Source organism: Saccostrea cucullata, unplaced genomic scaffold (genome assembly GCF_032062105.1).
Source record: "Saccostrea cucullata isolate Sc308-1 unplaced genomic scaffold, CSIRO_AGI_Scuc_v1 ctg1739, whole genome shotgun sequence".
Lineage (NCBI taxonomy): Eukaryota > Metazoa > Mollusca > Bivalvia > Ostreida > Ostreidae > Saccostrea > Saccostrea cuccullata.
In genome coordinates, this window is record NW_026929848.1 from 64,638 (window position 1) to 81,560 (window position 16,923).

At 33.9% G+C, this 16,923-nt stretch overlaps 2 protein-coding genes across 2 annotated transcripts; one reads left to right on the plus strand and one right to left on the minus strand.

Moving 5' to 3' along the window:
- Positions 1-3,751: 3,751 nt before the first annotated feature.
- Positions 3,752-4,783, plus strand: LOC134282323 (putative nuclease HARBI1). The gene is made up of 2 exons (XM_062764726.1): positions 3,752-4,037; positions 4,188-4,783. The coding sequence occupies exons 1-2, from the start codon at positions 3,752-3,754 to the stop codon at positions 4,781-4,783; spliced, it is 882 nt and encodes a 293-aa protein (XP_062620710.1).
- A 112-nt stretch (positions 4,784-4,895) lies between these two features.
- Positions 4,896-7,016, minus strand: LOC134282324 (myb/SANT-like DNA-binding domain-containing protein 4). Its single transcript, XM_062764727.1, has 3 exons — positions 6,614-7,016; positions 5,499-5,642; positions 4,896-5,134 (listed from the first exon to the last, which is right to left on the minus strand). The coding sequence occupies exons 1-3, from the start codon at positions 7,014-7,016 to the stop codon at positions 4,896-4,898; spliced, it is 786 nt and encodes a 261-aa protein (XP_062620711.1).
- Between the last annotated feature and the right edge of the window lie 9,907 nt (positions 7,017-16,923).

Consider the following 16,923-nt stretch of genomic DNA (forward strand, 5'->3'; position numbering starts at 1 on the left):
CTTGAAGATCGCCACCCACCCATTTCTCCTGAAATAAGTAGCTCATGATCATGTACTGAAATTGAGCATTGTATCAGTGAAATATACACAGTACAAAAATACATTTATTATATATTATATTAAGTACCCTTGTAGAGCACTCTGATGGCTAGTTGTTTAAACTCGTTGGATGGTGCAACTGCATTTTTTACAGCCAATGACAGTTTTGCTGCTTTGAATCTGTTAGGCCAGTGGCACAGCTTGTCATCCCCAGTCAGCCAATTTGTTGGAACCACCTCCACTTCGTTTACTGCGGTAAACTCGACCACTGCATACCGAATTGTGGGCCTTAAGTTAATAATTTAGAGAAATAAATAAAAAGTGGTATTTAATTGATTCCAATCAGTACTACATGTAACTAAGGCTAGTAATCTAAATATCTGTTTACAGTTTTGGTGAAATATATCCATGAATCTTTAATTTTATAGCTCAAGCATGTCACATACTCTAAAATGTAAATAAAAGAATATACCCAAGTAGTAAATATTGAAAGATTGAACGATTTCTCTCATTATTTAGAATTTAATAGTAAATTAGTTCTGTCACGCAATATTCAAAATATCTCAATGTTCGCATTACTTCTTTTTACGAGCATAATAAAAACTGAAATCAGACTATGATATATACACTGTACATATGAATCGTTTCTAGCAAGTTTGAAAAATTAAGAAAAAAAATCTGTCTATTAACACATTTTATTACCACACAGAATCAGTAAATGGCATTGCCACATGTTTGTTTTTAAATGGAAGCAAGATACATTTTGTCTCAATTGAAGACAGTTTTGCTGATCTTATTTCATGCTCTAGCTCTGAAACCAACATTATGCCCAATAAACTTGAGTCAAGCGGAGATGTAAAAAAGTTTTCCAACTTTTTAAATGACTGGTAAACAATGCAAACTTCTTTGTCATTGTCATCTTGTACAATGTTTTTTTACAATGGAAACACTTCCATTTATTCTGACACAACTATCCTTGACATTCAGTTTGAGCTGAAAGTTTAGCATTTTTACAATAGCATATTGTAAACCTATCAGAAGATTGTCTGTCAAAGGGCCACGTCTATGTTCCTTTTTCAGGACGGGAAATGTTGGTCGTGCCTCCTTTATGTTAGTTTGTTCCGAAAGTCGGCAAATAATTTGAGAGAGTGGAAAAGTAGGTTTTCGAACCATACGTTTTACCTTACCCAAAAAGTTTTCGTAAGGAAACGAAGAAATGTTGTCTACACTGCCATATATTCTGGCATCTTCTGAGAGGTGCACTAGACAATGCACATTGTACACAATCATGTCTTTCCCAAATATGTCACTAAAATGTTTTACAAGGCCCTCTAATATGTCATGGGCATACTGATTATAGGCTCTACACAACGTGTCATTGAGAAGAATATGAATTCCCACGTGCAGGAGTAAATTTCTATAGATGTTAGGGTGAACTTCGCCATGGAGAACAACCAGACCTGTATAAAGCAAAAACTGGCTTTCCACCTATCTATCTCAAAAACAGACCTAGGTTTACGGGCAAACTCTGATGGTACATTGTTTTCCAGTGCTACCAAATTTTCAGAAATGCATCTTATGCTATCAGCACTTAAGCGACACTTTAGGGGACCTTTCTTTAAAAGCAGAAGAAAACGCTTTGTGACACCCAGGCATACAAGATGCATGTAATCCAGGGGAAAATTCGTAACCATTCCTATACCTAAAATAGTAAATGGTGATATTCCTCTATGATGCTCGTCATACGTTCTATTGACAAAACAAGTATCTGTACGGAGTTGTGAATCAGTTTTAGGGAAAGTCATTTTACCCCTCCATTTACCCTCTTGGATGCACTTATCACACCCATGATACCCCGAGAATGATTTAATGCATTTGACAAATGCTCGAGCGGGGGCATCGCAGATTACTGAGTGGATCTCAAGAAATATACTTTTCCCCTCGTGAGACATAGGGTTTGTGCGAAGTTCTTCATATTCCTGAATAAAGTCTCTCAGATAATCATGCAAATTATCGGGTTTGCTAGTTCCTGAGAATATCCCAATAATAAACGGTTCATTGTTATTGCCATTTTTAAACATACCAAGAATTGGCCACAATTGATGTTGGGAACTTCTGAACAAAGGGAGGCCATCAATGTTAATCTGGAGCTTTAAGTAAATATAACTTTCTACAGAGGCCAAATACTTTGTTACATAGGATGTCATACCATTACCTATCCCAAAATGAAAATATTCCCCACCGCATTTTTTCTGTATGTTATAGTTAGTCTCTGTACATAAAAGTGTCCTCGTATCTTTCGGCAGATCTGAATTCCACACTCTTAAAATTTTAAGCAAATCTCCGAATGCAGAATTTGAAACATTATGCTCAACAGCCCACTCTCTCAAATTCTCCCTTAAACTTCCCTTACTTTCGTCTGAACTTGAACTATCATTATCAGTATCTGAGATATAACTTGTGAAGTGGTTATCGACTTCTGCTGAATTCAGTTCTGGTGCATCATCAGAATCATACACATAACTCATTTCTGATTCACCATCATTACCATTTGCACCAGCCCCGGAAGGAGAAGTATGGTTAATTTCTAATGACGAGTTTTGATGGTCATTATTTAATGAATCAGTTCTGGTGGGGTCTAAAGCTAAATGACAATTCTGAGCTAAATGTTCAGAAAAATTCTGATTTTCGTTAGAAAAATAATCAACATTTTCTTGTCTCATTTTCTTCTCCAAAGATTCAATTTGCTTATCAACGTTCGTGTGAATTTGTCGTCGTAATGTCCAGTATGAGACATGCTCAGCCATCTTGTATATTTTTAGAAAAATCTCATTCCATTTCTTTTTTTTAAACACACTTATTCAAATGAACTTTCAATATTCGTATACAGTGGTAGTTCAATAGCTTTTGTTTTACCTATTAATTAAATAAATAAAATAAATAAATAAATAGAAATAAAATAAATGAATATGTAAATAAAAATGAAAGATTAAATAAATAAAAGTATAAATATTAAAATAAATATTAAAAAGGAATGCATGAGGCCTAATACTTAATAGACTGCATGCCCATGTATACATGTATACTCATCTACCAGTTTTTCATTGCAAATTAAAATAATTCAATAAAAATGCATAATTATACAAGTAGCAGCAAATCTCCGGAATGACAACATTCCAATGCCAGATTTACCCACTATTTTCTTTATAATCAAAATAATCGTTATATTTGATAAAAATGGTATTTTTTATCTGATCAGCATCGATATTTAAAAAAATATTGTAATTTACATGTTAGTGTGACATAAACATTTTAATTATACGCACAATTAAATGAATCAAAATGAATCAAATAGTCAAAAATAATATTGAATTTTAGAATGTAAATTGTGAACTACGGTACAGGGGCATAAGTGAGTCATAAGTTTCTTTCTGCTATTTCATTGAAAAAAACAACAATTTTATAAACAAGTAAAATAAAATCTGATTGGCTGAGACAGTCACGTGACCGTCGTGCGTTTGTCCTGCAACTAGCCAACTATCCTGGGGCCCGTTTCACAAAGCCTACTTAGGACTAAGTTCTATCTTAGGAAAGAACTTTTTCCTAAGTTCATTACTTATCCGTTTCACTAACCTCGTCTTATCTTAGGATATTCCTAAGTTATGTCGTAACTTTAGGACAGGTAAATCGATGACTTAGGAAGAAACTAAATATGGCGGCTGCATATTTAATAATAAACGAACGGAGACTGTTACGGAGAGAGAGGTTGTTTAGGGATAGAAACAATCCTTTGGACTATATGGATGACCGTGAGATAATTTCAAAGTTTAGACTGCCTCGTCATTTGATATTGGACATCTGTCAAATGATACAAAATGACATCACAAGGCCTACACGAAGGTCTCATGCACTTCCACCATCCCTGCAGCTTATGGCTGCATTACGTTTCTTTGCTACTGGTAACTTTCAAACAGTAACTGCCGACTTACATGGAATAAGTAAGTCGAGCATTTCAAGAATTGTCAGAGATGTGTCTCAATCATTGGTCAAAATAAGTCCAAGATATATAAAAATGTCCATTGATGAGAATGAAATTACAAATAGAATGTATGATTTTTCAAGAATTTGTGGCTTCCCTAATGTTATAGGCGCAATAGACGGTACACATGTGGGAATAAAGTCCCCATCATTTGAAGAGCACGTCTTTGTGAACAGAAAAAATTACCACTCTATAAACACTATGGCTGTGTGTGATGCAAAACTGAAATTCATTAATATAGTAGCAAAGTGGCCTGGATCATCACATGATTCGTTTGTATGGAACAATTCCACCCTTTGTCAACTTTTTGAAAACAAGAATATCCCAAGAGGTTGGCTTTTAGGTGACAGTGGATATCCACTTAGATCATTTCTACTTACACCTGTTATGAACCCAACTACACCCAAGGAGAATGCCTATAACACAGCACACATAAAAACGAGAAATGTAATTGAAAGGTGTTTCGGAGTGTGGAAAATGCGCTTTCGCTGCATGGACACTTCTGGTGGTACTTTACAGTTTTCACCCAAAAGAACCTGCAACATCATAGTGGCGACTGCAGTTTTGCACAACATTTGTGTTGAAAACAGAGTCCCAGAACCACAAGGCAGGCCTGTTATTAATGACGGTAATGACTGTGTATATCGTGGAACCCTAAATGATGGAAATGACAATAGGAGACAGTTGATTGAAGCTAGATTTTAGAAAATGTATGCACATGTACTAATGAATGACATGTACTGAAGAATAAAATACTTTTGTGTATAAATGAGTGTAATATGAAATATAAAACATTTATAACATCTACAAAATTTATTTACTGGATAGGTGTTACTGTGGCATTAGAAATAATGCCCAACTGACAAAGTTTAATATTATGTTTTTCTTGCTCAATTTGCAGTCTCCCCTGCTCTATACTAAGCCGTTTCTGCTCAACTGCCAGTCTTTCTGCTTCAAGCTCCATTCTCTTTTTCTCTATTTCCAGTCTTTCTTTTTCAATTTTAACTAATTCAAGTGATGGTGATTGCAGGTCCTGTTTTCGCTTCCTAGTTGGTGCTACAAGTAAAAAAGAATGAACGCATAAAAATATGTTACACATTTGAAGATTAGTACATGTATAAGTAAAGACAGGCGCAGGATTATTTTCCAGGTTGGGATGTACATGAACTCTAAGATATGTCAGATGTAGAAAGAAAATAATTTTTACAAAAAAGTCAGGAAAATTCTTTTTCTCTTCAGATACATGTCTTTCATTGCAATCTTTAAAGGGGTCTGTATTTCTCAGGGAGCTATTTTTATCTTTTGAATGTCATTTTTTTTTTTTTTTTAGAACTAAACAAAGCATTATTTTCAGTGCAGTGATTGATCAGTTTTAAAGACGATGATGACTCAAGTATACAGATTGAAATGATGAGTTTACCATTAATGCATGTTGATGTAGGTTTGCTAGTTTCACTACATGTAGCAGTAACTGTTGTTGTAGCCGTAGATACTTCCAATGATTGGTCCGTTGATAGACTTTCTGTAAGGATACCCCCTTTTCTTTCCACTTCATTCGACTCATCTTTAAAATAAAATAAAAGTTATAAATATTATAATAAATAAATCATATACGTTATATATATATTAATGTTAGGGTGTGTGTGTGTGAGGATGTGTTTGTAGGTGAGCAGTGGCTGATCCAGAGGGGGGGGGGGTTACGTTACGGGGGTTGCAACCCCACCCCCTTTGGATTTGCAAAAAAGAAAGAGAAATAAGAAAGTTCCAATTTTGTTGTTGTGTTTTTACTATAGAAAATGTAAGGTGAAAGGCTAATGTTGTAATATATAAAGAAATTCGGTTGTAAAAACAAAATAAAACCCCATCCCTTTACAAAATAGGATTTTCAGGTTCGGAGATTTATTTTCCTTTCTTTTTCAAAAACTTTCTGGTAATGTATACAAGTACTTTTTCCCAGATTGATCAACGTCCCACTTTCAAAAACCATACTCGACCATGTAACGATATTCTATTGAGTTATTTAACTTTATGTATGTGTACAACGTACGCTTTAACTGTTTTCGCCTTCAACCCCCCTTTTGAAAATACTTCAACACCCCCCCCCCTTTGAAAAATTTCTGGATCCGCGCCTGGTGAGGGAAGGTGTGTGAATGTATGTGTTTAATCTGAAGTAAATAACAATCATTTTTAGAATTAATAATTTATTTCTCCATCCATGAGTCTACTCTGCTATGTTTTTTGCAAGTATAAAAACAAACTTTTTGTTGTAAATGGGCATTTTTTAGAATGCTAAACAAATTAACCATATAAGTAAAAAGTTAAACATGCCCATATTTGAATATATCCCTTACAAGGATATTAATAAACATGAGGAAAAATACAAATATGACTAGAAGAATTGGCAAAAAAGATGCTAGAACAAACACGCCACAACTTGTTAATAACTAACAAATTATGGACAAGTGCCCCAATCATTTTTAGAATTTAAAAAAGATTTGATATTCGTATGTAATACTAGTATTAGTGGACACCAACCTCGTTCACTTTGTACAAGAGTGTCGATGCCCCCCTCAACTCCGGATGTAGATGTCTCACCCCAAATTGATTGTATTTTTTCCTCTAGTGGGGTTGTAGTACAGTCTGCCGGCAAAAGACCACCTCCAGTTTTTCTCTGTTCCCTTTTAATTTTTGCGAATTTCTTTTTACCTTCGCTGCAAGTGGCACTCCACTTTTTCTTTAGTTCCTCTGCTGACCTAATGTAACTTGTATTGACCGAATTCACTTTAGAACAAATATGGTCCCATTCCCCCTTTTTGGCTTGATTAGTCACGGTGGAATTGTGCTTGGAGAAAAGAACATCTTTTCTTCTTTCTACTTCTTTTATAAGAATAGTTATTTCAGCATTCGTAAAATTGGGGTTCCTCTTCTGTCGAGACATTGTTATTTTGTGAGCGAGAAAGCTTTAAACGAAGCACGGACTACTAACGAAGATCAGACAAAGAAAAAGCACCCATTCATGAAGAAAAAAAAATATATCTAACGACTGCCGTGTTCGATAAGGTTTACTAGGAACGTTACCTTGTATTAAGCAAACGCCTACTTTTAGAATAATTAAAAAAAATACATGCATATATATCGTATGTGGTATGGAGGTGAGGGTGTACTAAGTTCCATCGGACAATTTGTCAAGGAAAATAATTGAGTAGGTCAGTTTAATCACACTTTTGTCCATTTTATATGAAAGTAAAAGAAATCCTTACCACAATAACCCCCCCCCCCCCAATCCACACCTCTCCCCCTTTCAGACTATTTTTTTCAAACTAATTGAAATAAGCTACCTTAAACTAAAGACTACTCAAACTACTCTTACAATACATGTTAAGGATTTGTAGTTATGTGGGTTATTATTTACACACAGCTATTCACGGCTTAAGAAATGTCCTAGGATAAAGTTAAGTTAAGATTGTTTCGTGAAACAGCTGTGACAAATCTTAGGAACTTCCTAAGTTATAACTTAGGCATATCTTAAGTTATGTCTTACGACATATCTTAGGAAATGTTTGTGAAACAGGCCCCTGGTCCCCTGGCTCATCTTTGCCAAGGCCGTACACGAAGCAAAACAGGTACAAGGAACCATCATCGCATGCTACCCTGCACCAAAACGGCGTGTTTCACGATTGCAGCAAATGAAATGCTTCACTGCTGAGTTACTTGCGCGGATCGGGGAGTGGTGGTGGGGTGTCCTGGACACCCCCCCACCTGGAAATTGCAAAATATATATATTTCATTCATCTTTGAGTGCGAGCTAAACAAAATAATCACTTTGAGTCTGATAAAAAATACCTTCATTATAGGATATTTTAATGGGATGAAAAAGTTTTTATTTATGTGTGATAAAAGTAGTATGTTATTGTTGAATCGTGTTTGCATTACAAAATTACTAATTATTGAGAGAGAGAGAGAGAGAGAGAGAGTTTAAGACCGCGAAGCATTAACTGGCAAGATTGGAAATATGCACCTTACGTCATTTCTTTCTGTTACAATCAAAACATTTACTGATAGGCCTAAACAATGAAATGGGCAGTACAATTTGAGACATAGGATTGACATTCTAGTTTGAAATTCATTTTCAATCCACCAGCTAGAGTTGTTTTCAAAAGCAAAGTTTGAATGTATGATCCAAAAGACATATAATTTCAAATCCCAAATACGTGTAATTGTTTTTAGTTTATAACCTATATATAATCTTAAGGAAAATGGTTTAAGTCATAGAAGACATAAATTATTTTTTCGGGTGAAGGCCATTTGATTGTTTAAGGGGGGGGGGGGGGGGGCTGTCAAAATTCGATGCGGACGGCCGAGAAAACATTGGATTGAAATTCTAGTTTGAAATTAATTTTCAATCCACCTGAGCTGTTTTCAAAAGCAAAGTTTGAATGTATTCATGATCCAAAAGACAAATAATTTCAAATCCCGAATACAAGTTGGTTTGAGTTTATAACCTATAATATAATCTTAAGGACAACGGTAAAAGTCATAGTCTAATTAAGAAGACCCATATTATTTTTCTAAAAGGGGGGTTTGTCAAAAATTGCGAGTCAGATCATGCTTTGTTATATTTTTTTAGGAGGACAAGACCTTTTTTTAACAAATAAAAAAAAATGAATTTTAATGCCACATATAAATGAAATATTGAGTTGTTTATAAAATTAGAGAATGTATTCGTCCAGAAAAAAATCCTAACCTCATATTACTATGATTTTTAATTTTTTTTTTTACAAATAGGAGTTGTTACCTTTTTTTTTAAATTCGCATTTTACATCAATGCATGTAATTTCTCGCCACGATGCCTATATATTTTTGAGATATAATTATTTGGAAATAAGATGAAGAAACTAACAGAATTTTACATGTTAATTATGGTGTTTTAGTCATTAAAATGAGCAACAAATAACACTGCAATAATGTTTAAGAAAAAAGCATTTTAATGAATATATAAATAAATAAAATTATGACTCACTTATGGCCAGGTACTGTATGAAATTATTTTTAAAAAATACACCATATTGGCTGTAGAAAAATGTATAATGTTTATTAATGTCAAGAAATCGTAGCAAATTACTAGTATATATATTTCTAACAAACTGTTCAGTCAAATTAAATAATAATTCAAGAAAGAACAGTACGTAGGCCTATATGATACAAAAGCCCGTGTACATGTACTTAGCTAGATGGCTATATAAGTATACCCTAGTGTATTTATTCATTCATTTGGAAATGCTAAAATTCAAGTCTTGGGCCAGGCTACAGGGCCACAAAACAAAGATAAGCTTAATTTTTGATCTCACATTCACTTTTCTATTGCGGGGATAAAGAATATAAATTAGTAACGTTACATAATGAACTAAAAGAAAAAAAACTGAATGATCATAATGCTCGGCTATATAGATCTCTACCGATAGTTATTAGTTTAATTTACAAGTTTCTATGAAAGATGGACAGTTAGATATATGCACTAATCGAACTCAACATTTCATTTTTTTTACCTCAAATAAAATCTTGCATGCCTGATAATGTAAATCTAATATAAAATTATATATTTCCAACAAGGAATTAAAAAAAAATCCAAAGATAAAAATGTGCATTAAATATTAAAATACAATATAAAGTTAATACTTACATATTTTTGCTGGCAGCCATGCTGAACTCAAATCGAGAAGGGTTTGACATGTCACATGTGACATCACAGTTTTTGGCGGGAATAGTTTCAGTCACAAGTGTAGAAAAGTTAAATGTGACATGTTCATACTGCATGTACGGTCTATGCATATTGTATTGAGCATTGATTGTGTTTTGTTTAACATTGAAGTTGTTTGAATAATTATATTAATTATTCATGAGCATTGAATAATGATCGACGTGGCTTAATTAATGTTGAGATGTAAACAAAATAGTAGAAGTAATTAAGGTTTTATTTTCAAACTTCATGCAAAGATCGTCGAATAAAAACACTTTTTAATTTTATTTTATTGATAACACAACTCTATATACACATCTAGAAAAAATATTTAAGTATATGTGGGCTATATATAATTATTTATTCTTTTTACAAAATAACTTAATTCATTATAATATGTCAAATCAAAGTAGATTTTGTTTTAACATAAATGTTCGACGAAGTCGGTCAAACATTATAACGATGTCTACACACCAACATTTGAAATAACGATGTCGGGGCGATATATTGGAACAATGTCAGTACACCAACTGTTGTTGACAATGTCGGACCGATGTTGGAACAATGTCAGTACACCAACTGTTGTAATTACAACGTCGGACCGATGTTGGAACAATGTCAATACACCAACTGTTGTAATAACAATGTCGGACCAATGTTGGGCCAATATAGTTCTGCCAACCGCGATATGTAGCCGATTTACCAACCATATGCCAACATCGGTCCAACGTCAGCTTGCTATCTGGGAAACGGTTATTAAAAATAACTAAAATTGATATTTGATAAGCTTGAATGTAAAGAAAAGAGCATTCTACTTCATAAAATAATGAGGAGATAATGAATAATACTAGTATTCAAGCTCAGAAGTAAATCAAGCAACACAAAACGGGAGCAGAACAAGGGACCTCTAAAACATAGGAAGTGCGACCAGGTGCCAGATGGAAAAGTGAGCATTCCCTGCCGACCGGACACACCAGTTTTGTGCTCTTTGTCATGGTGGGGAAATAATAGGAAAATCCTTCGACAATATAGTGTGTGAATAACGGCTTAATGATTATTATTAAAAAAAAAACGCCAGTCAGCGTTTGACTTACTGGTAATGAAACATTATATTTGCTGAAAATGTCTTTGTATCGACCATAAAATTTTTGACATAAAACGAGACTGCACCGTCATGTTTCGTCAACTTGATTGTCAATAACATACCTCGTTTTAAAAATTGCTCATATATAATTTTACTTCTGTTGCGTATCAAATCAACTGAGGGATGTAAACCAATCTTTGAGTAGGAAAAAGGGATATGTCCATACGTTGTGTGAATGGGGAGGAAAAATTTGTTAACAATTTATGTCTTATTTCCGAAGAAATTAATACTTAATTTAATCTAGTCCGATGATCAATTAATTTCTAAATCAGTGATTTTCCTTGAACTGCTCATACTGAATCTACTCCAGCATTTGAAACAACAGCAAAGAAAGATCAAGGTATATGAAAATAATTCATTTTAAGCGTTCACGTTCACAGTACCATAGTCAGAACGCTTGCCTTTGATCAGGGGTCGTAAATTCGAATTTCAGTTGCGGCTGACTTAAGGTAGCTAAGGACACCTGACCCCCAAAAAACCTGTCAATAGATTTTGTTGAAATTTTCACACGGCGTAAAGGGAGGTGTAATGAACGCTTAGTCAAAATATGAACATGGCATTGTGGGTAAATTACGGAACCAGGGGGTAACGAGTTACCTCCCCTTTCCAACCACTCCAAAAATTATAATACAAGATAATTATTACCCATAAAAAATTTATTGTGCAATATGCATTCAATATTAAAAAATATTTTTAAACAATATTGATACTATTAACTTATTTTAACAATGGATTGTCTGAACATATATAAATTAAGAGAATAATCAATGTAGAACATTTGAAATTCGACAAATTTGGCCATTTTCATGCACAAAAATTTGACACTTTTTAAATTCTAAAAAAAAATCTGTCCAATAGAATTTTTATTTTTTATTATTATATGAAAGATCTGTCTAATACTATTCTTCACTCAAAAAATCTTGGTCACATTGAGGGCTAATAAAGGTACCAGATGACCCATAACTACCCCCCCCCCCTCTTTTGGTTTTCCATCGTAAAGATAAGAATAATGATTAAAGTGGCTATTAAAAAAATGCATAGCAAATTAGGGAAAAACTGAAGAAATAAATCAGAAGTAAAAATCAAATGCTAATAAATGACTAAAGAAAATATTCTTATGAAATTAGAAATAGCATTTATCATAATACATTGAAGATGTAGGGTAATAACTTGAAGAGTTACCTCCCCTCTCCCCTCACAATAAAACATGTAATTAAACCAGTATTGAAATAATCCATAAAAAAATTGCTCAACAAAATTAAAATATGAATTTATATTTCAACAATAAATACTTGAACAAAAATGTAATAAAAAAAAACATTTAAAAATTCTTCAATATGATCCCTTTTAATTAATTTCATGCAAACAAATTCTATGATTTCTTATAGATTTCTAAAAAATATGACAAAAATGTCCAATACTATTTCTCACTCAGAAATCCCAGCTGCATTAAGAGGTAATTAACTATTAAGTTACAGAATGGTCTAATACACCACCCTCCTTTTATGCATCTGATATTGTTTTCATTGCAATGTCAAAAATCCCCCTATTAAATCATTAACATGTCAAATGCATTCTACTTTGTCCGAAAATAAATTTTGGTCATACAAAATAAAGAAATCCATCTGACATAGCACTGCAAAATTCACAAATTTCTATTTCATAGAATAATAAGAATTATCATTGAAGAAATATGATCAGTACTCTTTCAAATTGATCAAAAGTCATTTTATTCCATGAACAGGTAGGATAATAACATTTAATAGGCCATTCCAAGTCTTTTTTCTGTTTGGCATCCAATTGCACCTTGGTTTTTGACACCTACATGTATCAGACAATCAAACAAAATCAGAACCCCTACACTTGATTATTTTTGTTGAAATCTTTTGAGTTCTGTCAATTTCTCAAATATGTAAAATAAATATGTCATAGGTGGTGTACTTTAGGCATTTATTATTTTGATTTTGCTGAAGAATAGATATTTCTACCAGAAAAGCAGATTGATGATATAAAATCCTCAGATTTACACTATTATTATAACTATAAACATGATACACTTACATTCTGTGTTTTATTTTTTGGTTCATATTTTTTTTTTACAAAAAGGTACATGTAGTTAGGTTTTTGATTGAAGGTTGGACGCTAAACAGAGAAAAAAAACTTAAAATGGGCTTAGTCTAAAACCGTCCTTGAGCTGAGACATAAAATTACATAAACTCTACCTAAAAATTAAAAACAAAATGACAATGCTGCACCGGGACATAACACTTGATGCAGGACATTTTATATAAAAAGTTCAAAAAAAAAATCTACATGAATATCTATAGCAGCTTATCAACAAGCCTGAAAAAACACTGACAGTGTAGATTATGCATAATAGAGAATATCTGTTAATTGGCCTATTACTGAACCCGACATCACAAGTCGACATTGAATTATGCATACATTTTTTTAAAAAGAATAATCTACACTCTACAGCAGTGTAATACTGCACCTGACATATACAAAACATAACATAGTGCATTAAACATGAAAGGGTGCATGTGGAGTGATCTATTACCACACCAGACATAAAACAGGGTAGATTAAATATGAAAAATGGAAAAAGAAAATCTATATGTGGAGTGATTAGTTTTCACTTTAAATGTAACACTCAATCAAGAGATACATGTACCCGGTAATATAAAGCTGACAAAGAAAAGTAGTCTATCGACTATGTTGGTTTATTTTCAACAAGCAATTCTTGTCCTGCTCTTTTTTGGAAGGGATGGAAAGTCATTCTGCCAAGACCCTCAAGCTGCAGTAGTTGCCTCATCAGCATGAATGGTCTGGACTTCACATTCATAAGTCTTGTACTCTGTACTGATGAATCTATCTGTAATTTATAAAATTTAACTAATACAATATTAAATGCAGTCGACGTCAAAATATATTTCCCACGATGTCTATATCCTATATATAGAATTTCGGTGAAAAACATGTATATGTAACAGGAAAAGAGAAAATGTATGGATGGACGGGGAGTCAAACCTGAGACCCCTGCATCACTAGTCATGTGCTATATCGACTGAGCTACCCTGAACAATATATAATGGCCCAAAACCATTACATATTACATACATGTATATATAACTTGCAAAAGTTTACACCTCATACAGGTAAATTTCTACGAAAGGTAAATTTCCAATTTTCTACACTTATAAAATTTGGCATAGCAAAATTTAAATTATGACTTCACCATTATCACTATCATGCTGACAGCAAGATCCCCTGGTCTGCTATCCAGCATCAAAAATGCAGTTCAACTGGTCCTGTTAAGCATTCTTCATCTCGAGCTATCCAACAACACTCTTCGGCCTGGTTCCACAATTAACAGAGGTCAACTTCTTTATTTCGTCAAATTAGCGAAACCAAATAGGTGAAGTGTTACGTTACATGTACAGGTGCTGAGACCATATACTAGTGTATGGGTTGGTGGTCCTATACCAGAAAATACCATCTTGATGGCTGAAAAAAAAATAGATCAAATAAATATACATATATACCAGCAAATCCAAAATTTAATTATATTAGTTGATTGACAAACCACTTTTTAACCAGAAAATCCAACATTAAATTAAAATGCCCCACTGCCTGGCCAATATTCTAACTATACAGCAGCAGTAATATAAAGATTTGTCAATTTCATCAGACCAGCAAACAACATGTAAACAGTTTCAATGTTTACCACACTTACACAGTTTTTACCAGTGAAGAAAAACAAAAATAATCTGTCAATGGTTCGACACTAAAGGTAGCCCGCTGGCCCGCGACAACTGAATATTGAGTTCGGACTACTAAACATACCTTTAAACTTGCCCTACAGGGTCCGGCGCTACTGTAAATTTTACCAAACACTCACTCGGAGCAACAAAAATAATTATAATTTACACAAAATGTACCTGATTATTGATAAATTAATTTAATTTTCAAACATATTTTATCCTTAATTTTTTTTTTGTATTAAGTCAAAATGTAAACTTTAAAGGTGATTTGAAATACCCTAAATGATTAAATAAATGTGGAATTTTTTGAATAGAAAAAATGTCTTAGGTACAATCTGACAAAAATTAGGTCCCCAGTGATCTTGGAAATAAAAATAAATTATCTGTCCTTCACTGCAAATACATAATCTGTTATCGATAAAATTTGCCCCCCCCCCTCCCACCCTCATCAAATGAATGACAGTTCCTTTATTACATTCTCTGAATTTACAAATACTAGGGTGAAGTTTAATGCTGAATTAAAATATGCCTTTTATTATGAAAGTATATCATGTAAATATCTATATGACTTACCAAGAGCTACTTTTGAGTTGATATCAACAGTGATCATAAGCCTCTCTATCGTATTCCTTTCGGGGCCGGGATTTCCCGTGGAAAGTGTCGGTAAATCCACAAATAGTACAGTACTATCAGTCCCATTTACATGTAGGCCTAATGTATTGATATAATAAAGTACCGAGTCACCATCGCTTTCAAAGTTTTTGCCTTTATCACTGTGACTGAGAGCATATAAACTGATTTGTCAAGTTCCTCATCTCAACAAATCTTCGTACCTCTTTCGATTTCATCCATTGTCATATCATGATTGAGATTCAAACCAGCTGCGTCGTCTGCTTTGGAATAGGGGGTGTTAGTCGGTCGTTTGCGATACAGAGATATTTTAGTACATAAAAAGGTTTTATTGTTTTCTGTTTCTTAAGATGTTATATTCTCTCATTCGCTCTAATTTACTTGATCTACCTTTACAGCTGAGCTTTTCTATAACGTTTTCCGTGTACTTTTCTCGGAGCACGTTGTTTATAACTGCAGTCCGCCATATTGAACTATGCGCATTTCCGGAATAAGCCAACCGAAAAATTCTTAAAATAGAATTCACATGCGATGTCACGTGATCGCTATCCGTAGCTACGTTAAGTTGATAAAAGATTGGTAGCAGCATGTATGGAGCAAAGCCATACTGTCAGACTACTGTCCTCACTGTATGTATTAGAGTCGGATACTTATATGTACACACGCTTATCTTTTAAGAAAGATCGGTGAGCTAGGACTATAACATAATAAAAAAGAAGATATCTGAACACTAGGTTTAATTTGCTGAATTGATAATTTATTAAAAGGATGGCGCATTTGGGGATTAGGGTTGGGGTTGAGTTTGGGGCAAAATAGGTGTGTCACAATTAAGTTTTAATGAAAATTGTTTAACGTCCCTTCCATGAATTTTTCACTCAAATGGAGACGCCACTACTTCCAGTAGAGAGCTACAACGTTTGTCATACACTTGTCACTCAGGGCCATTGAGCAGTGAGGGAAATTTTCTGGCCAGCACCTACTGTTTCATCCGAAGGACCAGTCTCCACGTCCTGAAGTGGGATTAGAACCCGCGACGTAAGGATCAACTCCTTACTTCGCGACTCTAGAGCACACGCTCTAACCACTGTCACATTTCAGAAATGTGAATTTACTGTTCTTTTAGCATTCTGTATTTTAATCAAATTTCAATTTCGAGGTGCAAAAAAAGATCAATAGCACCAATTAGCACCTTGTTTCAAAAATTCCCGGGTTGAACTATTTTAGCGATGGCATCTTCTCCAGCTAACAGCGGAAAGAATGCTGTTGTTTTCTGGGCTTGCCAGAAATATCAATGAAGATAGATAAGAACAAGAGGCCCATGGGCCACAACGATCACCTGAGTAGCTTTGGTCATGCTGTATCTTATTGTAATATGTAATTTGGTCCCGCCCAACCCCCTTGGGTAACCAAGAAGGCTTTGTACCAAGTTTGATTAAAATTGGCCCAGTGGTTCTTGAGAAGAAATTGAAAATGTGACAAGTTTAAAGACAGACGGACGCACGACGGCCACAAGGTGATCAGAAAAGCTCACTTGAGCTAAAACGGTCCTATTCATTACAATTTAAAAAAT